Consider the following 23,084-nt stretch of genomic DNA (forward strand, 5'->3'; position numbering starts at 1 on the left):
AGGGTGGGGGTCCGGACCGGCCCACAGCTTCACCGTCTCCTCTTTGGCGCAGGTGAGCAGCATGTGACCGTTGGGACTCCACTTCATGGCGCTGATCGCCTCCTGTGAGCAGCGAGAGGACGGAAACGTCACGCTGACCGCATCAAGGCGAGTGGGAGGAGCTACGTTGGATGCTTTTAACCCTTGGTCTTTGGGATACTCAAACAGAGAGAAGAACCATCTGACCTTGTGAGCGTCGATGACCACAATGGCTCCTTTCTCTAAAGGCTCCTTGGATCCAATGAGCAGCTTCCCGTCCGCGTAGCCGACGGCAAAGGGCTTGTTCTCGCTGTACCAGGCGATGTGCATCACCGCCACTGAGAGGGAGAGGGAGGGGGGCGTGAACCTCCTGACGACAGCAACAACGGCGACTCGGCGGCGGCGGTGCTTACCGTCTTTGCGGTAGCAATGCTCCAGCTCGGTGCGCTGCATGCTGGAGGAGTCCAGCACCTCGATGAGGCCCAGAGAGCCGTCCATGCGTCCCACCAGCAGCACGTCCCGGGGCTCCCCGCACCACAGAGACTCCGCCTCCTCCCGGGGCCACGCCAGCGCCGACACCCAGTGGGGCTGCACGTCCAGGAGGCCCTTACCGCCTTAGAGGGGGGGTCAGAGGTCAGGGTGGAGCTCAAAGGTTGGTACTCGCCGTTTATTTGTGGTCATTCGCTTCATTTGCGCGAGGGGGAGGAGCTTATCTCCATGGAAGCAGTCCTCAAGTCGGCCCTCAAACATGAAAGCATTTCATGTAATCTCATAATATTTGATTAGTTCATCTTTATTTTGTGTTTAGAAAGTAAATCTGCAGAATAGAGGAACTAGTAATGAATTATGTGAGAGGTAGTGGTCAAGAAGTATAAGGTTAGTAAAAAAAGCAGGAAAGGAAATAATTTAGTAGTAAAATGTACTTTGTTTACACCAAACTGAAGAAGGAAAGATGAAATTGGGAGGAAAAGAGGAAAATGGCCGATGGAAGGCGATGATGACCGTGGCGGTCGGTCCTGAAGGACATAAACGCTCACCATTAACCTGCCAGATGTTGACCAGCTTCTCCATGGCGGACGCCAGGTATTTGCCGGTGACGCTCCAGGCCAGAGGCGACATGCAGGGGTCGCTGGGAGACCCCAGACCCGACACGCCGTCCTCCGACGAGCCGTCACTGAGGAGAGAAAAGAGCCCCGAGCACACAGTGACCTTATGACCTCTGATGTCTATGATTAAATAAATATAGAAAATGTATTTATCAACTTTCCCCCCAATATGGGTGACATTTTTGCACAACCTTTCTACATTGAGCTTGAGATGTGGTCAGATCTATTCATTCTGCACTGGTTTTAGTTCCCTCGACTTGCTGTCATGCTTACTCCTTGTTGAAGATGCAGGTCTGCTGGAGCGCGTACTGGTTCTTGGTCACGTTCCACATCCTCACCGTGCCGTCGTTGCCGCTCGTGGCCAACAGCCCTTTCCTGCTGCACCACCTGCAGGTGATGACCTGCAAGCACCGACTGTGTTCAACACCCAACGCCACCAGCTTCACAGAAGACGCGCCTTCTCCCCCGGTGCACTCACTCTGCTCTGGTGGGCCTCCAGCTTGATGGAGGAGCACCTGCGCAGGTCTCCCGCCACGTCGGCGAAGCTCTGCGGCCGCGCGTGGTTGTTGTCGCGGTCGTGGGCGGCCAGCGTGCGGACCAGCTGCTGGGCGGCCCACTGCCGGTGCTGCGAGGACAGCCGCGAGGAGAGGCAACAGGCCGCCAGAGCGTTGGCCAGCTCCAGGGGCCCTGCAGCGGGGGGGTTATGGGAGGGGTGGGCATACGAGGGCGCAGTTAGACCTGCTGGACGCGGTGAGTGAGAGGGAGGCAAAACAAAGAGTGACCCCACAGAGAAAAGGAGTGATGACAGAGATGAGATGAAGGTTTCACTGGGACAGAACCACGTCCCCCCCGCCTGAAGGGCGCTTAATCAGCCCGGATCGGGGGCGTCGTGGAGGAACTATTTTCTTCTCCTTGCAGGACAAAGCGCTCATGGAAGAGGCGTCAATGTCAATGACGTCCTCGCCAGCTAGCACCGCGGCGCTAGGCGAGCTAGCGGATTATCACGAGTTATCGGACCATTTTAAAAATGTGTTATTTATGTCACCCAGTGAAAAGGAACCAGACTTCTCATCGGCCGATAAAGCACAAGTTGATGATGTCATATAATTTACTACACCGGCTGCTCCTCTGAGTCTACAAACCTCTCTTCTCCGTGTCCGCCTTGTCGTAGGCCGGTCTCAGTCGGGCCCCTTTGTCTGCCAGCAGGGCCACCAGGGCCTGGGTCACCACGAAGTTCGGGGAGGTGACGAGCTTGTTCTCCTCTGCGACGCCGCGCAGGAAGCTGGGCAGGAACTTCCTCTGGATGGGGTCGTCCACCGTGGTCAGGTTCATGCCGGTCGCCGCGGAGATCAGGTTCTGGAGAGCAAAGAGCATTTCTTGTTTTTATATAGGGACCGGGAGCAGAGCAGGAAACAGATTCCAAAATAAAGGCCTCTCTAAAACGTGATTTATAGAAGCTAAAGCACATGAAGGAGTTTCAAAAAAGAGAAATGCTTCTTCTTCTTTCAATGAAATAACAACAATAATAATACAAGTAAACATCATCACCTTTTGTACAGAAAAATGCAGCACAAAGTGATATACACACAAAAACAAGGGGGGGGGGGGGAAACTGTAAAATAAAACATGAATACAACATCCTTAGTTCTACTACTCTCCTAACATCATTTGAAATGGGTCGACTGACTGGTTCTGACTGATTACCTGAGTGCAGAGCTGCACCAGCAGCTTGGCGGCGTTGGGACTGTTGGAGGCCAAGCAGCCCACCGCGGTGCTGAGGTACGCCAGGCTGGAGATGGGCTTACTGGCCTTGGCGGCCCCGCGGGGCCTGTCGCTGTGACCGGAGCCCGCCGTGGGGCTCGTGGAGAGACCGGCCCGGCCGGCCGCCGCCAGACACATGAGCCGGACCAGGGTCCTGATGTCGGTCAGACCCAGAGACTCCAGGCCGGCGGCCAGGCTGCAGCTGGAGCCACTAGGAGGGGGGGGGGGGGGGGGGGGGGTAGGGGGGGGGTTACACAATGGACAGAGAACTGCTTCCATCCGCCATCAGCTGCATTCTCTCTACTGAGCAGCAGGGGGCGACTCCTCAGGTCCCATAGAAGTCATGTCATAAGACCCACCTGACGGACAGCAGGGACAGGGCTCTCATCACCATGGTCCGGGCCAGCAGCACCTGCGCCGCCGCCGTCACCCTCCTCAGCGCCATCACGCGGTCGTGGGGGTTCTGGAGGGCGGCGGCCTGCTCCCCGAGGGTCACCCTGCCGGCCGAGCTCTTATCCACCGAGGTCTGACAGCCTGAAGACACACAGCTCGGTCACTCCTGCTTTTGGCATATGGGGGGTGGGGGAGATTGGGGGGGGGGGCCTCGCTTCGCACCTATCTGCAGCAGCGTCTCCTCCATGCTGTTGCTTGCCGTCACCATGGCGACGGAGGCTCCCAGCGGGTCGCTGTCGGGGAACTGGACGGCCTCGGGGACGAGCCGGCGCTCGCTGAGGCCCAGCGGGCCGGCCAGGAGCTCGAACTCCTCCTCCCCCGTCAGCTTCTCGTCCTCGTCCACGTCCAGCATGTCCCAGTCCTCTGCAGCGGGACGGACGGGTCGAAACGTTCAGTGTGAAGAGGGCGAGGGATGAGATGTAAACTGCACTTTTTGCATTTCTACAAAAGGAAGCACGAGGAAGTGTGTGAAGTGTTCACCTTCGTAGACACTGTCCTGCTTTCCCAGCAGGTCCGGAGCTTGTCCCTTATACCTGAAGACACAGCAGAGAGCAGCATGAGGGGGGATCCGCTTTCAGAATAAAACACATCGCTATACAAAACACGCACAAGTACTACACTATAAATACACACAAACATACATTTGCTTGTTAACATGAGGGAGGAGGAGAGAAATTAGAGCAACAGTGCTTCACTGTGTAAAAAAACTTCTGAAAGTTACCTCAGTCATGATTGATGTTTGTACTTCATTCTGCAATTTCTTTATTTCAATCAAATGATGTTTATTTATTCCTTTCTACTGTAAATTAAACTGTGACTAGAATATATTCATCATCATATTGACGATCTCTTATTAATACAAATACCTCTCCACCACGGGGACTTTGGCCTTGCTCTTGATGGCCAGGTACTTCTCCCTGCAGCCCCCACACAGCAGGTAGTACGGGTTCCCGCTGCCGCACTCCCCCCCGAACCAGCCGTCCACGTAGGAGCCGTTGCTACGGTAACCCTGCCGGTTGGCGCTGCGGCCGCAGCCCGGGTGGCTCTTCTTCATGTGCTGGTTGAAGTTGGCCACGTTGGCCTCGCAGAGCTCGCACACCACCACCTCGTCCCGGTCGTCCGTCTCGCACACGTGCTGCGGGGGGGGGGGGGGGGGAGGGGACACACACACACATGAAGACGAAGGAACACACACAGGACAGAGTGGGTCAGGACAGCAGGGACGCGTCCCAGCATGAGCCGGCGTGTCGGGCGGACGCATCGTTGTGTTTTAGGCGTTCATTCGGGGCCAGAGTTACTTATGAGCGGAGTAACGAGAGGCCCCCACCAAGCCGTGAAGAAGAGTCGACCCTCTGAACACCAGTCATTAGGGTCGGAGAAAGCAGCCAAAACAAAGCTTCTAATTACTTTCATCAAATCATTTTATTCTCCTTTAAATTCTAGAAATCCAGATTGTGTTAAAACCCTTCAATTCTGTGATTGATCCATCGGAGCCCGACATGTGACCATGAATCACAGGAGCTCTGAGTCAACTTTGAGCAGCTCCACATCGAGTTGTTTCAGATGTTCAGAGGGTCGGCCCTGCTTGAGGAGTGATGCAGCCCCTCTGGACAGAGCTTAAAGTCACACACACCCATGTTGGCCAGTCCAGTACCTCCGGGATCCACATTCCCAGAATGTCGGTGTCGCTGGCCAGGTCCTGGCCGAACATGGCCTCCATGGTCTCCTCGTCCAGGTCCATCTCCAGCTCCTCGTCCAGGTTGAAGTCGTAGAGGGCGCCCGGGTCCTGCTGCTGCTGCTGCTGCTGCAGGGACGCCACCTCCCGCCTGGACTGGCTGTGGTGGGCCTGCACCGAGCGGTACAGCCCGGCTTGGGAGGGGGGAGGTCCGAGTGGAGGTGAGGACGAATAAAGTGCGAGGAGAGGTGAGAAAAACAGGAGGAGGAGAAAAGGTCTTACCGGCGCGGGCCAGCAGCGTGCGAGCCGCCAGGTCGAAGCGGTGCTTCCTGCCGGCGGCGGAGCGACCTCGGAGGGGGCCGGAGGCGTCCTGGTCCAGACCCTCGGGACTACGACACAGACGCACACTTTGACGCACACACAGATTATATGACTTGATATTTGTTCTTGGATCATTAACTTCGCTGCTTTTGACCATGACTGCTTGTTAATAATAAACCAAGTTTCCTTTCCTCCCCCCCCCCGGTACCTCTCGCTGAAGCCCTCCTCCATCTCCGAGGCGTCGGCGAGGTCCCCGGGGGAGCACAGGTAGGGGCTCCGCTCCAGAGATTTGCCCCCAGAGGAGGCCATCGCGCCCGGGCAGGACGAGTCGGACCCGTCGCCCCCGACGACCACCGCCCCCCCGACGCCCCCTCCTCCTCTGGCGTGGGGCTCGTCGTGCTCGTCGTCCGTGCCCGGGTGCTCGATCATCCACATGGCGAGCACCGTGATGTTCTGGGCGTCGGCTTCACCGCGAGCCCCTGGGACGCCGAAGAGGAACAACACAGGTTTTCAGTCGTCATGGAAACGCATTTGTTTTATAACTATGTAGATAAATATATGTGCAGTTTATCAATCGTCATCAAACAGGACTCACCGGTGGCATCCAGAGCTTTGGTGATCTGACGCAGAGAGAAGCCCATCTCCAGCAGGGGGACAGCGATGGCGGGCGGGGGGGGGGACGTGGACAGCCTGCTGCTGGGGTCCGACAGCGCTGCAGAAAGCGACAACAGCGTCACCACATCTGGTTTGATGTGCGGCTCTGCAGCGACTCATTAAACACTCACAGGTGCCCGTTCGGTTCTGGGCTCTGGAGGGCTGGGAGTCGGGCGAGGTGAGGCTCTGTCGGCGGCCCACCTCCTCGGAGGGCGAGGTCGGCAGGGACGACACCGGGGGGGTCTGAGCCCGACGGGTCGGCGCCAGGCTGGTGGTCGGGTAGCTGGAGAACATTTGCCTGTCGGGTCACACGGAAGCATTAAAAATAAAAGATGGACATCCATCCAGATCTAATCGTTGACAGGAACCCGGAGGCGCGTCCTGACCGGAGGAGGCTGAGGGGCATGACCCCCGGAGACTCGGAGGCGGGGGCGGTCTCAGTGTCGGTGACGGGCGTGGTGGCCGTGGTGGTGTCCTCCAGCGAGGAGCTCATGAAGGACGTGGTGCTGGAGGCCGAGGGGCTGGTTGTGACGGGGGTCTGAGCCAGCTGCTCGCCCTCCGGGCCTTCGCCCTCGCCCTCCGGGTCGCTTCTCACGCCTGCAGGGGGGGGGGGAAGGGAGAAATATAACATTCATGCTCATTGGCTCCTGGAGGGTTGACCTTCTGACTCAACAACTAACAGATAACGCAGGAGCTTCCGTTCAGTTACTTCACCCCTAAGATGGTGTTTTGGTTTATCGAGCTGGCTGGTGAAACCAAGCGTATCCCTCCATCCCTGAGCAACCCCCCCTCCTCCCCCCCCCCGCTCCTCACCGGTCCGGGCCTTCCCCCCGCTGGGCTCCTCCAGCAGCCCGTTCACCACCAGCTTGTAGACCATGGCCTGCGCCCGCTCCAGGTCGGCCAGGCCCAAGGCCCGCTTGATGGGGGAGCGCATCACCGCCCGCTTCACCATGTGGCGCATGAGGAACTGCAGAGCCGCCCGCATCTCCGCCTCCTCCTGGCACACCGGAGAGGTGGCGGCCGCGTTCAGGTCGGCGTTGTGGCCGCTGGGCGCCGCCTCGGGTTTCACCTGGAGGTCAGAGGTCAGAGGGGGGTGAGCGGGATCCGAGTCATCGCAAGGAGTCCCTTCGAGGAGGTGATCCGGTACCTTCGGTATGAGCAGCAGCTCGGCGTACTTGCTGCAGCTCAGCAGGGCGCTGAGGGCCTTCATGGCGCCCAGGTAGAGGTAGGACAGCTGCACGGCGTGGATCTCTGACTGCGTGGCGCCGGCCTCGTGGGCCCGGGGGCCGTGCTCGTGGCCTTTCTTCCTCCCCCCCTCGGCGGGGGTGTGCGGCGGCGCCGCAAAGAGCGCATCGCTCTCCCCGACCGCCGAGGAGATCTGGCTCTCCGACTTGAAGACGGGCGCCGCGTGCGCCTTCACCTCGTCCAGGCTGTGGGACACACGCAGGTCAGAGGTGGCGGCGCCGGGGGCCGAGGCCCCGCCGGGGTCTCTCTGCTCCTGGCTCTCCGCCTTGTCGTCGTGCCCGGGCGCCTCAGGACCCGGCGGGGCGGCGCCGCGGTGCTTCTTGTCGTGGCGGCGTGTGCCGAGCTTGGCGGCGGCCTCCTCGTGGATGCTGGTCAGGTAGGTGAGGTCCAGCAGCAGCGAGGCCGTGAGGCCGCGGAAACGCGCCACGTCGAAGGGCAGCGGCTCGCACGGCTCCAGGTTGTAAAGCGGAGTGTCACTAGGCGACCAGAAAGTTGGGAAGCTTTAATAGAAGGGAGTGGAGGGTTTAAGGAGACAAGGGAAGGAAACAAAGTGAGGGAAAAGGGCAGGAGACAAGAGAGAGAGAGACAGACAAAAAGAGACACAGGGAGACACAGGGAGACGGAGAGAGGGGAAACGATGGAGAGGCCCATGCAGAGTGTTGGGGGGGGGGGGGCTCTACATCTCTTTCATAAGAAGCACCGATGGATGTGAATCAGGTCGTGATCAGGACACAGAAGCACCAGGAGCTATTAGTAATATATGATAGTGTTTTTCTCTTGCCTTATATGGGGGGGGGGGGGGGACAGAAGATCCGCTATCGGTGCGTCTCTGACAAGAAGAAGCTTGTGCAGGACCATCAATCATGTGATCATGATGTCAGGACATTTAATGACATGAATAATGAACCAGTAAATAACGAGACAGCAACATATAAAAAGGACAAAGAAAGGGGGCAGAAGAATGTGCCCCAGAGAAGCCCCCCCCCAACTTACCTGATGGTGATCTCGGCCTCGTCCCACTGCACCTTCGCCGAGGTGCTGCCCTCCTTCACCACGCCCAGCAGCGTGGCGTGCCTCCCCGTCTGCTTGTGCACGCAGCGCCCCCCCACGCGCAGGCCGGCGTCGGCCCCCCCGATCACCGCCAGCACCGGCCACACCTCCGTGCACAGCGTCCGCAGGTGGAGCTCCGACAGCTCGCCGAGGCCGTGCTGCCGGCCGTGGCGCCCTCCTCGCTCCTCCTCCGTCCGGACGGGCGTCTCCTGGATCTCCCTCTGGGCCTCGTGCTCCTCGCGGCTCTGCACCGAGCGGCTCTTCTTCAGCCTCTGGCCCCCTCCCGCCCCCCCCCCCGCCGCCGGCGGCGGCCTCTCTGAAGCAGGGCTTGATCTTGTGCAGGCGCTCCGTCATGGTCTGGTTGATGCGGTGGGTCCAGAGCTCGGTGCGGTGCAGGATGCGGATCAGCTGCGTGGTGGCCTCGGCCAGGACGGTGGCCGTCGGGCTGCAGACCGGGTCGCCGGGTAAAAGGTCGCGAGGCGTGCCCCTCATCTGCATGTCGCAGATCTTAACCTGCAGGAAGTACAACATGCAAACACGTCATTATACATACGTATCTGAAGCGTCTAAACCACAAGCTGTTTGTAAACATTAAACACAAATGTAGAATCACAGGTTCCTTTGCATTATTTGGGCAGGTTCTGCAGGTATGTGGACGTCACCTTCTCTCCTGGGTTGCTGCTGTAGAACATCACGCAGGGGAAGAGCTCGGTGGCGTCGACGTCCTCGAAGGCCAACTTGGGCTCCTGCGGGATCACAAGTCAGCGTTCAGAGGACGACGCGTGGCTTTTCTTTTGTGCTCCGCCGTTGTTCATCGCGAGTCTCGTGGGTCTCACCTCTCCGTTCTTGCCAAAGGAGACGGTCCTGGCCTCCATGTCCAGGACGCAGGTGACGAAGTCTCCCTGAGTGAAGCTGCTGAGGGTCAGCGTCTGCTCCCCGTTGTGGTAGAGGTTCCCGCTGTAGGCCCGGTACAGCCACATGTCCGAGGTGGTGCGGTGGTTGAAGTCGTGCACAGGCCACCGCGAGACGCCCACGCACGTGCCCTCGTTCCCCCGGTTCTCCTTCACGATGTAGAACTACGGAGGAGGCCAGATGTGATCCAACAACAGGGGAGAAGAACCAGATGTTTCCCTGTCTGCTGTTCTCCTTCTTTTTACAGATTATTAACATGTTTATTTTTGGTCCAAACACAACAGAGAGATGATACTATGCATGTGGATGCTTCGTTCCTGTGGTGTCGAAGGCCCTGAAGTCAGAACAAACACCAGGAAAGACGTTGAAAACGTTGTTACACAACGTCATAAAAGATGAACGAAAGTAACCGATGAGAAACCTCCATCCATTGCTCTGCTGCCATGTAACTGATGAAATAATCAGTGAATCCGACATCTGGCTAACAGCTCTAGTGCTTATTTCTCTGGCTTTTATTGTGAAAGGCCAGCAGGATGCTTGGTTTGTGAAGGCTCATAAGCAGTGAGCACACCGAGGGCCGTACCTTCCACTGGTAGCACCCGGAGGAGACGCCGGTGGAGGCCAGGCCGTAGCCTTTGCCCCCGCTGCCGTGCGTCAGGCCCTGGCCGTTCTCCACCACGCAGCACTGGGCCTTCTCCGGGTCGAAGGACACCTCCTGGATGGGGAGGTTCTCGTCCTCCTCCTCCGACTCGCCCTGCAGTCACAACAACAGGAGAGGAAGTGGGAGTCGGGGAGGGGAGTGGGCGGTGGGGGGGGGGGGGCGATTACCACACCTGCAGCTTGAGCTCCTGGACCTTTTCTTTAACCTGGACCGAGTGCTTGGCCTGAGCGACGGGGGCCTCCCACATGCAGTCGGACAAAAGGGCGAAGAGCCGCTGCACCACCTGGAGGAGGAAACAGACTCCGTCAGCTCGCCGCACGCCACCGACGACGACTCAGAGGAGGAGGAGGAGGAGAAGGAGAAGGAGGAGGAGGAGGAGAAGGAGAAGGAGAAGACCCACCTGAGTGGTTTGCCCGTCCTCCATGTCGGCCTCGCAGGCCGGAAGGACGGCCTCCAGCACGTGGAGAGCCAGGAGCCGAGTTCTCAGGTTGCCCACTAGAGGGACCCCTAGAAACCAAACAGCCCCCCCAGTGAGGATCAGTATCTCCGCCTGGCTACATGACACCCCCCCACCCCCCCCCCCCTGGTGCTGGTTGTACCTGAGCAGCATTTCTGCGCCGCGATGTTGAGCAGCACTTCGGTCCATTTGGGGGAGGCCATCTTGGACTGGATGGCCTGGGAGGAGACCACCCTCCGGAGGAAGACCAGGAAGTCCCCGAGGTGCAGCTCAGCCGTGTGCTGCCTGCGGATCAGCGCTGGGGGGGCGAGACGAGGAACGACCTTCAGGTACCATTCGTACAAAAGTAACTCACTGGAGGCGGGAAAAGGGCACCTGATATTCCAAGGTACTATCCATGTATTATCCATGTATTATCAATGTATTATCAATGTATTATCAATGTATTATCAATGTATTATCAATGTATTATCCATGTATTATCAATGTATTATCAATGTACTATCCATGTATTATCAATGTACTATCCATGTATTATCCATGTATTATCAAGGTACTATCCATGTATTATCAATGTACTATCAATGTACTATCCATGTATTATCAAGGTACTATCCATGTATTATCAATGTACTATCCATGTATTATCCATGTATTATCAAGGTACTATCCATGTATAATCAAGGTACTATCCATGTATAATCAATGTACTATCCATGTATTATCAAGGTACTATCCATGTATTATCCATGTATTATCCATGTATTATCAAGGTACTATCCATGTATTATCCATGTATTATCAATGTACTATCCATGTATTATCCATGTATTATCAAGGTACTATCCATGTATAATCAAGGTACTATCCATGTATAATCAATGTACTATCCATGTATTATCAAGGTACTATCCATGTATTATCCATGTATTATCAAGGTACTATCCATGTATTATCCATGTATTATCAATGTACTATCCATGGATTATCCATGTATTATCAAGGTACTATCCATGTATAATCAAGGTACTATCCATGTATAATCAATGTACTATCCATGTATTATCAAGGTACTATCCATGTATTATCCATGTATTATCAAGGTACTATCCATGTATAATCAAGGTACTATCCATGTATAATCAATGTACTATCCATGTATTATCAAGGTACTATCCATGTATTATCCATGTATTATCAAGGTACTATCCATGTATAATCAAGGTACTATCCATGTATAATCAAGGTACTATCCATGTATAATCAAAGGAACTATCCATGTATTATCAAGGTACTATCCATGTATTATCAATGTACTATCCATGTATTATCAAGGTACTATCCATGTATTATCCATGTATTATCAATGTACTATCCATGTATTATCAAGGTACTATCCAGGTATTATCAATGTATTATCAATGTACTATCCATGTATTATCAAGGTACTATCCATGTATTATCAATGTATTATCAATGTACTATCCATGTATTATCAAGGTACTATCCATGTATTATCAATGTACTATCCATGTATTATCCATGTATTATCAAGGTACTATCCATGTATAATCAAGGTACTATCCATGTATAATCAATGTACTATCCATGTATTATCAAGGTACTATCCATGTATTATCCATGTATTATCCATGTATTATCAAGGTACTATCCATGTATTATCCATGTATTATCAATGTACTATCCATGTATTATCCATGTATTATCAAGGTACTATCCATGTATAATCAAGGTACTATCCATGTATAATCAATGTACTATCCATGTATTATCAAGGTACTATCCATGTATTATCCATGTATTATCCATGTATTATCAAGGTACTATCCATGTATAATCAAGGTACTATCCATGTATAATCAATGTACTATACATGTATTATCAAGGTACTATCCATGTATTATCCATGTATTATCAAGGTACTATCCATGTATAATCAAGGTACTATCCATGTATAATCAAGGTACTATCCATGTATAATCAAAGGAACTATCCATGTATTATCAAGGTACTATCCATGTATTATCAATGTACTATCCATGTATTATCAAGGTACTATCCATGTATTATCCATGTATTATCAATGTACTATCCATGTATTATCAAGGTACTATCCATGTATTATCCATGTATTATCAAGGTACTATCCATGTATTATCAATGTACTATCCATGTATTATCAAGGTACTAGCCATGTATTATCCATGTATTATCAATGTACTATCCATGTATTATCAATGTACTATCCATGTATTATCAAGGTACTATCCATGTATTATCCATGTATTATCCATGTATTATCAAGGTACTGTCCATGTATTATCAAGGTACTATCCATGTAGTATCCATGTATAATCAAGGTACTATCCATGTATTATCAAGGTACTATCCATGTATTATCAAGGTACTATCCATGTATTATCAAGGTACTATCCATGTATTATCCATGTATAATCAAAGGAACTATCAATGTATTATCAAAGTTAAAAAAAGACACATAATGGTACTATTTGTGTGTTATCCATGTACCGTCCCTGTAGTATTTGTGTATTATTGAAGTATAATCTGAATAATTCCTCACCTCTCAAGTCCCTCTTCTCAGAGTCCACCCCGTCCTCCTCTTTGCTGTCCTCTTGATCTTTTCCAGGAGAGAGCAGACTGCCCCCGGCCTGAGACAGCAGGTTCTTCAGCTGACTGCAGAGAAGGTCCAGCAGCGACTGGACCACTTTGGGACCCAGCTTTTCCGCGTACGTCCTGCGAGTCCAAAGAGACAACACGAGGTTCTATTGATGCAATCTTTGTGTTCACACAGCACCGACTTAATGAACCCCCCCAGCGCCTCGTACCCGGTGCTGATGGCCAGTATCTGCAGCAGGCGGGTGGAGGCCACCTTGAGGGCGGTGCTGAGCTGAGACACTCCGGGTTTCTGCAGCAGCTGCAGCGGCTGTCCCAGCATCGTCTCCGTCCCGCACAGCTGGGACAGCACGCTGAGCAGCCCGCTGGAGATGGCCAGGGACACGTCCACCGGCTGGTAGCGGACGCTCAGCGCGAAGACCGTGACCAGCAGGAGGCGCTGCTGAGCTTCTGGGGACCGGGAGAAAGCACCAGACACGGTGTCAGCTTTATGAAGCACAGAACTACACACCTTCTAATCCTTCTAATACATGCAACCACCAGTGAAATAACCAATAATCAATAGAAACAAGTAAAAGCCAATCGCTGGTACAAAAACAAAGTAAGCGATGAGTTTCTTTCATATGGAGATTTCCCGAGCTTCATCCTGCATCCTGATAAGTGTCACCTATGTGGTGCTTGTTGGCCTGCAGTGCTCGCTCCAGGGTGACGGACAGCTGCTGGTAGATCTTATGAACAGCGGTCTGGATCTCCATCTGGAGGCTCCTCTTCGCTGCTTTTACACCATCCTGCAGAGAAGAAGAAGTGACGACACAGTTAATGAGGCCACAACTTAAGGCTGCACAACATTACAGGAAAACAAGAGGCAACCTCGGCTCTTTAACGAAGTCAAAGCTAAAATCTGTAGTGATCAGCAGGGAAGGAATGACTCTACTTCTCTCTGGATTTATTCCCTCAGTAAACATTGTAAACATGAGTTTATAATGTTTAAACATCAGTCCATAGTTTCAAGTCTTCTTCAACACAGCATGATGTTCATTTGGTCATTTATGGTCCATGTAAAGTAAACAAGGCCTAAGCTAAATTGCCCAAATTGAGGCTTCAAAACCTCGGTCCACAGACGGTTTGTTTTATAGAGGTGAAAAGGGGCTTTGTGAATATTGCCTCTGTACCTGGTAGTGATGCAGCTGCACGCTCTCTCTCTTCAGCCCTCCGGCGCCCACGGTGCCGAGGCCGAAGCAACCCGCCAGGAACTGCAGCCGGACGGAGGTGAGCAGGGAGGAGGACAGGAAGGCCCCCCCAGGCCGCTCCACGCTCCCGGGCTGGCTGCCCTTCTCCTCCATGCTGGTGATCAGCACCACGATCTGGTGGAGCGCCTCCAACCGCAGCTGGAAGGGGGGGGGAGGGGGGGGGGGGTTCCAACAGCGTCACATGTGTTTGCTACATTTTCATTAGCTAAACAATAACTGTTTATGTATAAATCTGGTCATTTTTTACTGAAAGACCTGATGGAGAGAAAAACACTTGCAGGTATTTTGTGCAATACAACTGTGCTGTGTGTGTGTGTGTGTGTGTGTGTGTGTGTGTGTGTGTGTGTGTGTGTGTGTGTGTCTGTGTGCGTGTGCGTGTGTGTGCGTGTGTGCGTGTGCGTGTCAATGCCTGATATCTCTTCCTGTTACGATGCACTCACAGGCACCTCCTCATTGTTGGTACCTCCTCTGCTCTCCCTGCCAGTATCGCCTGACATGTGAGTGGAGGAGCCTGTTTGTGGCCTCATGTGAACGCTCTTTGACTCACGGCTGGTTTGGTTGACGTGAAGAAGGTAAGAAACGTGCAAAAGAAAGTGAGCTCGGCGGCCTCACCTCCGCCCGGCTCTGCTGCTGCTCCATGGCCAGGATGGTGGCCTGGGGGCTGGTGCACATGCTCTCCTCCGGCTCCTTGAAGGCCGGAGCCAGGCCCACGTCGCCGCTGATGAAGCTGACCGTGTTGTCGATGAGGGCGTGGACGCCCAGCGAGCGGCTCAGCTCCAGCTCAGACTCCTCGTAGAAGAGCGCCGAGCCGTAGCTGCGCTTGCGGCTCAGCTTGGCCCGGGTCCAGGACTCGGCCAGGGAGTCCGGGGAGCTGTGGAGCAGGCCTGAGGAGAGGGAGAAGGGGGGCGGGCCTTTCAGATGCATGAAAGCACAACGGGACTCTTTTATGATGGACGGGCCGCGTTGCTTTCTGAGAGCTCGTCAGATGGAGAAATGCTGAGCCTTCATGAGCCTTGATGGATCCGTCTATGAAGCACCGGGGTTCTGACCCCCGCCGGGCAAATAAAATGCAACTAAAAGTTCAACTATGACGTTTTTGAATAATAGGGACGCAGTGATGTGGTTTTCTCCGGTTGTGGTTGTCCTTCATCTACTGCAGTAGAACCCTGATCCTCTGGAGGAGAACCTCACTCCAAACATCACTACTGTCCCTTTGAAGAATCTGTTCTGGTGATTTCGGCAACCAGTAAATTCCATGAAAACCTTCACTGATCTCAATCTTCACCAAGAACGAGCCTTTTCTGTGCAGAGCTGCCATCATGGGATGGAGGGGGGGGGGCATCCCAGTTATGGAGGAATGAGCTAACTGCTCAACTGCCCCAAAAGAAGTAAATAAACTACACAGAGGAGCCGAGAGACAAAAGCAGCGCGTGATTGACGACCCGTCATCGTCATCCTCCTCGCCATCATCAGACGCCATCTGGCCCGAGAATGATCTTTACCTCTCTTCTTGTGGGAGAACGCCAAGTCCGGGTCCACGTTCCTCCTCCCGCTCTGAAGACAGGGGACAGAGGAGGAAAAGGGTTAGATCTCAGAGATGTGTGTGTGTGCGTGCGTGTGCGTGTGCGTGTGTGTGCGTGTGCGTGTGTGTGTGTGTGTGTGCGTGCGTGTGTGTGTGCGTGCTGTACCAGGGAGCACCCCTCTTCGTCGGACTCGGGCTGAGAGAGGTCAGACTCGCTCCTGGACTTCATCACTCTGCAGCCCGGGCCGCTCTGCACCGACCGGCTCTCTGCACTCAGGCTCTCGCTCCTAAAAACACAAACACAATAACGATGACCCTGATTATGGCGTTGACCCTCAACGATACTGATGATAATATCTGCCCCCTGTGACCTGATCCACAACGTCATCGAGTGAAGTAAAACCATCTTTTGATCCTTTACAGTTAAACTCATTCTACAGTGAATGAGGTGAGTTGAGTTTAACCCCCCCCCCCGCTGACCTGGTCATATAGCTCAGGCCCTCCGGTGTCCCCGTGGCGGACTGGTTCTGCCCCTCCTCCTGGTTCTGCTTGGTGAGCTCCCCCAGCACGGGGCTGACCCCCAGCAGCAGCAGGGCACAGCGGTGGATCACCGAGTTGCAGGCGGCGGTGTACAGGTCCTGCCCCTCCGGCAGGCCGCCGCTGCCCCTCCTGCCCTCCTGGGACAGGACGGCGTCCTCCTCTCCACCTCCCCCGCTCCTGGAGGCGGAGCCGGAGCCGAGTCCCGTGCTGCTGCTGGTCCGCTCCCTGTCCCGACTGCGAGCCACCTCCCGCGCTGAGAGAAAACATTGAAAGATTTCTGTGTGGTGCAAGATGCACATACACAAATCCCACAGACACAAGACGCTGGGTTAGAGGACGGGACGCAGCCGCACAAAACACTTCCTCCAGCTGCTGAGCCCCCGCAACGACTCCTCAAGACAGATTACTGCAACACTAACTTCACAATCAAATGTTTACAGCCGGGTGAAGGCCTCTCGGTACCCCAGAACCACACCGCTCAGCACAGCCACAGCGTTTAAATCTAATTGTTTTATATCTCGACCCATTTTTCCTTTTTTTATAACATTAAATCCTGTGCAGGACCAGAATGCTTTGTCATATCAAATTAATGTAAGATCACCATTGAATTCAGAACTTCATTAAAATAGTAGGCCTGCTGACGAGGACACAGAAGCACATGAAACACATCTCAGGCGCGGACTCACTTCCAGCCGTCATCACTTCGTGCTCCCGGTCCTCCTCTTCGTCGTCTTGCTCCTGGTGCCCCTCCTCTCTCTCGCGGTCGGCTCTCTCCTCAAGCTCCGCCTCCTCGTCGATGGTGCGCGTGAACGAGTGCTCCTGAGGGTCCATGTCCAGCGAGTCCTGGTTGTCTGAAATCTGAAGGAAACATTGATGGAAAAACATCTGTTTCATGAACAGAGACATTCACTTCCAAAGCAAACCTTCGATGAGACGCGGCGCTTGTTATTAGATACCATACAGTATGATGCAATACTATAAGATAAGTTAGGATGAGATACAGTACCAGAATATAAGATATGATACGATGCATTCTACGGCATAGACAAAAAAAAGCCTCAGTTAAATGACCTGTAATGTCATTTAATGGATGTGTTAGCCGTTAGCTGCTAACGTAACTAGCTGGGCTGCTCCTGCCCATTTAAACATAGATTTGTTCTCATTAGTACGGATCGACTGCGCCCCATACGCCACTGGTTCTAAGTGAGGACGTGATCATGTGAAATCGACCCCAACATGCAACTGTTCGTACGAGAAGACTGAAAAGAATAATCTGCAGGAAAAGCTGAACTCACCCTCCTCTCACGAGAAGAGGATCTGGTCTGGATGAAGTCCATGTTCTTACAGGCCAGCAGGCGGTTCCGTACCTTGTAAACACTGCGATAGACCTCTGCCAGGGTCTTAGATGGCTGGTACCTGACGAGGAGCATGAAGACGTCTGATTACCTCTGGCAGGGCGGGACAGTGTGGAGAAGCTCCAACACATCACAGAGACCACAGCGGTTACCTGCCCTCCCCACAGGCCTGGTCCAGCAGCCCCGTGTGCTTCAGCAAGGCCGCCAACACGAACCGGGACACGGTGTCCAGCAGGGTCTCGTTGCTGAGGGACGCGTTGTCCCAGTCTGCAACAGAACACACAGCACAGCCAGTTGAGGGTCAGCTGGCCTCAGGCCCGGGGGGGCCGCAGGGTTCACAGGAGGCCGGCAGCAGAGCGGACCTTTGCTCATGCCGTAGTCCTGCATGTTGATCCAGAGGCTGTTGGCCGGCTCTTTGGAGGAACACAGCGCCAGGTCCACCAGGACGCTCAAGTCGGGCCGCAGGGTGGAGTCCAAGGGCTTCTGCTCCTCGTCCCCGGACAGCGCCGCCTCCAGCAGCGAGCTGATGGAGGAGTCTGCAGGACGCCAAAGGGGGGGGGGGTCAAGAGAAGAAACACATCTACGTGGAAAACATGAAAGCGTCTCTGTCGGCTCCCCTACCGAGCTGCGGGATGTCCACCTCCAAGCCGTTGCTGAAGAGGGGGGTCTTGAGCCAGTAGGCGGTGTCCTGCTCCTCCGGCGAGGTGGGGCTCCCCTGCAGCATCCCCCCCAGGCAGCGGCCCACCAGCAGGGCCGCCGTCCTCTCCAGGTCCACCAGCCACACCCAGCAGAGCGCCGGCTGCGGCAGCGACGTCCACGAGGCCGGCTCGGCACAGTCCGGCGTCCCTGGGGGGCGCAGGGCGTGAGTTAAGTGTTTACAGACTCACAGACAACAACAACAAGAGTCCTTGACTCACGTTTGTGGATCACAAACCCCCCAAAAGCCTCAAGCACAAAATGGGTAAAGATTTGATACTTAAATGAGGTCAGAGGTCGAGCTAAACCACAGCAAGTCTAATGCTACCCAATATACAGGTGTATAGCATATGTAATAACATGCATAACATACAGAACAAAGTGTGTCCACCTGTTGACTGGTACTGTACAACGATATATCTTGCGTATAGGATGCGGGGGGGGGGGGCTCCTCGTGCTCACCGTGGAGGGGCCACTGCAGCTCCTGGTCCTCCAGGGGGGAGGCGGCGGGCAGCAGCCTGTTGAGTCGGTCCAGAGGAGGCAGCAGGTCCAGCAGGTGGCTCAGCAGAGGCCTCGCCACCGACACGGGGAGCAGCAGCAGCGAGTTGATGATCTGACACAACATGCTGCCAGCCGCCGACACGTAGACCACGTCTGGGGGGGGGGGGGCAGCGTTTTAGTAGTTAAAAAGGATCAGCAGGGACATGAAAGGTAGAAATGTATCAATCCTAAAGCACACTATTGTGCCAGAATTGTGTTAAAGATTACAACATTAATATAGACACACATATATAAACAACAGCGTGTGTAAGAGAAGTGTAATAATGAAAGTATAAAGATGTTTAGGAGAGCAGAGAAACAGTGAAGCACCTTGCAGCTTCTCTCGTATGCTGCCGTTCCACGAGCTCTCCTTGATGAGCGCCGCCGAGCGGGAGAAGATGTCGGTGGCGTGCGGCAGCAGCAGCTGCAGGTGTTTGTGCAGCAGCGCCACGCTGCTGGAGTCCTGCAGGGGGGAGAGAAGACGCCTCTTTTCAACCCGTGGGAATGCAGCGTGTTTGGAATAAATGAGCGCGGGCGTGGGAGGGGGGGGTTGGGGGGGGGGGGGCGTCCCCGCACCTCGGTGACGGAGTTGATGTGGCAGTAAGCCAGCAGCTGCTTCTGCAGGGAGCACAGCAGCTGGTGGAGGTGAGCCGGCTGGCTGCTGTCGGAGGAGGAGGTGCCCTGCTGCAGCTTGTCGCTGTTCTTCTCCAGCTCTCCGAACGCCTGGTCCTAAACGCCACAAATGGGGGGGGGGGGGGGGGGGGGGGGTCGGAAAGGGTACAAGGTCAGCACGCAACTCAGGGGACAAGAAAGAAAACGTGGTCCACTGGCCGCCGATGAGAGCGAACTCACGGTGTAGAAGCCCAGGTTCCTGAGCAGCGTCTTCATGAGGATCTCTGCCAGGTGGGTGTCCGGGTGGCCCCCCTCCCCCGCAGGCGCCGCCCCCGGCTCCGAGGCACCCGAAAAGCCGCTGCAGAGCCCCTCGGGCCCGTCGGCAGGCGAGCTGTAGCCCAGGAGCGAGGCCACGTGGGTGTGGTCCTGCAGGCTGGTGAGGATGATGTCCAGCTGCATCCTCTGTGACGCACACACACACACACACACACACACACACACAGCTAAACACACCCGGCTTCATCTGAAGGACGTGTGTGTGCGTGTCCATCAGGTGGCGTAGCGTACCTGTCCTTTGGAGAGACTCTCCCATCGATCGGGGCCTTGAGGCAGCAAGGAGTGAAGAAGCTCCATCCTCTCCCTCAGTGGAGGCAGCAGCATGGTGGCCCCCACCGACAAGGTCTCTATCACCGCCTGATGGGGGCAAAGACACACAGCTGCAGGTGACGCAACACATCCACAGCTATATCCATTCAGTCTGTGTTATTGTGTGTTATTGTGTGTTATTGTGTGTTATTGTGTGTTATTGTGTGCTATTGTGTGTTATTGTGTGTTATTGTGTGCTATTGTGTGTTATTGTGTGTTATTGTGTGTTATTGTGTGTTATTGTGTGCTATTGTGTGCTATTGTGTGTTATTGTGTGCTATTGTGTGTTATTGTGTGTTATTGTGTGTTATTGTGTGTTATTGTGTGCTATTGTGTGTTATTGTGTGATATTGTGTGTTATTGTGTGCTATTGTGTGTTATTGTGTGCTATTGTGTGTTCATTAAACAGACAAGAGAAATGAAGCCATTATCTCGGCTCCCTTCAAAGAACCTTCCAACAGACTCCTTTAGCCATAACAGAGGTTTCACCTGACATATTGGGGGGGGGGGGGGGTGCTGATCAATCGCTGCCCCCACAAACAATAAGACACAAAAACAGATGGAGGCAGCAGAAATCACTGCTGTGTTTAAAGAGGTGAAAATACTTGAATAAAAGTGGTTGATTCTTCTTCTGCATGTTTAGCAGTGCTAATCACACTGGGATCAACAGAGCGTCTCCTTACCTCCTGAATCTCATCAGGCACCGAGGAGTCCATCAGTCTGAAGAGCAGGTTCCTCAGGGGTCTGGCCTGCCGCCCTAAGATGCTGGTGGCCACGCCCCCCGCCAGGGCCAGAGCCAGGTGATTGGACAACAGCCGAAGGCACAGCTTGAGGAAGTTATGATGCTCCCTGCAAGTAGATTGAGAAACAATGATCCTGTGGCCAAGATGACGGTGTTTCACACGTAAAAATACAAATGACATTAAAGAGAAGAACGACCGAAAACATATTCACATTAGATCAAATATGAATAGTTCACAACTTCACAAGAAAACAAGAGGAGCGAAAGGAGGAAGAATACATAGAGCATCCGGAGCCACCAACTGGCAGATTATGTGGCTTCTTCTCGTGTGACTCACAGGACGTTTATCCTACATACACGATGAGGCTTTTAGTAGAGGTGCATTTACCTGGACGAGGGGAACGGAAGAGGAGGGACTTCGCTGTTGATGCCGTCACAGTAGCGCTCCAGGAAGGAGCGCAGGTGGGAGAAGGTGCTTTCCTCGAGGTCCACGCAGTACGGCCGGTGCCAAGCCACCACCTGCCTGCAGAGCCACAGGGGGTCACTACTCACACTAGAGCCCCTCTTAGGGAACGTGGGGGCTCTTGCTAGTGTGGGTCATCTCCCCCCCACCCACCTCACCTCACCTCCATCATTTGTTTCACCTACAATGGCCCTTGAACACCATCATAAGACTCCTGTACTGTCAACTGTGATATAGTATATTTAACTGAAATCAGTGATAAACTCTACAAAATGAAGTATTAAAATCACCTTCACACATCAGGCAACAAAGTGACCCCATCTAAAAGAAGCGCTTGGCTCTAAAGCGCCACACAGCAGCAAAGAGAAAGGGCTGCATGTTTCACTCTGACCTTTGACTCAGATGATGCAATACCTGCCCCCCCCCCCCCCCCGGCTGTTCAGCTGACCTGTCTCTGGGCAGGGCGGTCCAGGCCAGGCTGTGGGACGTCCCGGCTGAGATCTGCTGGACAGCGACTCCGTCCAGGCCGACCACCTTCCTGGGCTTGGTGATGGGCCCCGTGGAGTTGCCCTGCCCACACTGGCCCATGGAGTTGTTGCCCCATGCGTACACTTCGTTGTCTGGATGGTGGTCGGTAAAAGTGACACAATATAAGATAATCAAGTACTTAAAGGCGGCTTTACTTCATGCTGAGCTTCGGTTTGAACAAATGGGGCTATTACATCATGCTGGAAACCCTCAACCCTTTCCTTTAAAAAAGAAACTCATCAGCCAGGCGCTGTGAAAAAGAAAAGCTTTTGTTTGGTTTTTCTGACGCTCCTTGAACACACCGTGTGTCACTAATGCTTCAGTCAGAAAGAAGGAAAAAACAACTTAAAATCCCAAATAAACTCTTCTACTTTAACCAGATTCTATAAAAAAAACCTTTACATTCTGATCTTCTCAGAGAAACTATGAAGCCACCATTGACTCATCGGAGACCAGCAGTCATGTGACAATAAATCAGAGAAGCTTGGAGTAGCTCCTCCCTTCGTGGACAGGGGAACATGGAGATGTTTGACATACAGATTTCAGTCAGTGTAACGAGGACGTTGTGAGTTCCCTCAGTGGGTCCAGAAGGTTGACCACCTCCAGGTGAGCTGCCAGAGGGAAGGACAGAAGAGGGAAACTCTACCGTGCGACAGGGCCAAGCAGTGGCTGTCCCCGATGGAGATGTCCACCACCCGGGTGGTGGCCAGCTCCTCGATGAGCTTCGGCCGGAGCGCCGTGGCCTCGGAGGAACCGCAGCCGAGACAAGCGCCGCAGCCCCACGCGTACACCTGCAGAACCAGGCACGAGCCGTCAGCGCGCCGCGCCCTTTGCTGCGCCGCGGGTACCACCTGACGGAGGTCCTACCTGTCCGGTGGAGGTCAAGGCCAGAGAGGACTGGCTCCCCGCACACACCTTCCTGATGAACATCCCTTGGAGGGCTTCCACCACCTTGGGCTTGTAGACCCGATTGGTGTCGCCGTGGCCCAGTTTCCCTGAAAGGAAGCAAAGTTGTTGTTGGTATCGCACAGTCAACAAGTCACAGGTCAGAAGCTGGAAAGCATCAAGACAGAAGGTAAAAGAAAAGGGAATTTAAAAACAAGAACATTCATTAGAACATCAAACAACGGGGCGGTTTAAGAATCAAAAAGCAGAAATAAAAAGCATGAACGCAGAAAATGAATAAACTTCGCTGATGTTCAAATATTTACAAACATTTTAAA

The 23,084-nt window shown here is 53.7% G+C and overlaps 1 protein-coding gene across 1 annotated transcript in view; it reads right to left on the minus strand.

The window, feature by feature from the left end:
- herc1 (HECT and RLD domain containing E3 ubiquitin protein ligase family member 1) overlaps window positions 1-23,084 on the minus strand; it is a 38,785-nt gene that overhangs the window by 8,104 nt on the left and 7,597 nt on the right. The window contains 51 exon segments of the mRNA XM_037484041.2: window positions 1-102; window positions 226-356; window positions 432-632; window positions 1,056-1,192; window positions 1,398-1,525; window positions 1,603-1,811; window positions 2,267-2,480; window positions 2,829-3,096; window positions 3,245-3,419; window positions 3,501-3,701; window positions 3,819-3,871; window positions 4,205-4,473; window positions 4,972-5,207; window positions 5,296-5,402; window positions 5,543-5,813; window positions 5,930-6,046; window positions 6,120-6,286; window positions 6,375-6,585; window positions 6,802-7,057; window positions 7,136-7,733; window positions 8,227-8,567; window positions 8,569-8,796; window positions 8,946-9,029; window positions 9,120-9,359; window positions 9,779-9,949; window positions 10,029-10,139; window positions 10,257-10,363; window positions 10,456-10,611; window positions 12,916-13,088; window positions 13,181-13,418; window positions 13,636-13,756; window positions 14,141-14,356; window positions 14,831-15,102; window positions 15,721-15,772; window positions 15,907-16,027; window positions 16,221-16,557; window positions 16,967-17,138; window positions 17,576-17,696; window positions 17,788-17,902; window positions 17,998-18,171; window positions 18,257-18,481; window positions 18,794-18,985; window positions 19,202-19,334; window positions 19,448-19,600; window positions 19,724-19,945; window positions 20,051-20,176; window positions 20,812-20,977; window positions 21,259-21,393; window positions 21,782-21,953; window positions 22,508-22,652; window positions 22,729-22,856. The exon segment at window positions 1-102 is cut by the window's left edge and continues 122 nt beyond it. Of these exon segments, the coding sequence (XP_037339938.2) occupies window positions 1-102; window positions 226-356; window positions 432-632; window positions 1,056-1,192; window positions 1,398-1,525; window positions 1,603-1,811; window positions 2,267-2,480; window positions 2,829-3,096; window positions 3,245-3,419; window positions 3,501-3,701; window positions 3,819-3,871; window positions 4,205-4,473; window positions 4,972-5,207; window positions 5,296-5,402; window positions 5,543-5,813; window positions 5,930-6,046; window positions 6,120-6,286; window positions 6,375-6,585; window positions 6,802-7,057; window positions 7,136-7,733; window positions 8,227-8,567; window positions 8,569-8,796; window positions 8,946-9,029; window positions 9,120-9,359; window positions 9,779-9,949; window positions 10,029-10,139; window positions 10,257-10,363; window positions 10,456-10,611; window positions 12,916-13,088; window positions 13,181-13,418; window positions 13,636-13,756; window positions 14,141-14,356; window positions 14,831-15,102; window positions 15,721-15,772; window positions 15,907-16,027; window positions 16,221-16,557; window positions 16,967-17,138; window positions 17,576-17,696; window positions 17,788-17,902; window positions 17,998-18,171; window positions 18,257-18,481; window positions 18,794-18,985; window positions 19,202-19,334; window positions 19,448-19,600; window positions 19,724-19,945; window positions 20,051-20,176; window positions 20,812-20,977; window positions 21,259-21,393; window positions 21,782-21,953; window positions 22,508-22,652; window positions 22,729-22,856 (9,398 nt within the window).

The sequence above is a fragment of the Pungitius pungitius genome, chromosome 4 (genome assembly GCF_949316345.1).
Source record: "Pungitius pungitius chromosome 4, fPunPun2.1, whole genome shotgun sequence".
NCBI lineage: Eukaryota > Metazoa > Chordata > Actinopteri > Perciformes > Gasterosteidae > Pungitius > Pungitius pungitius.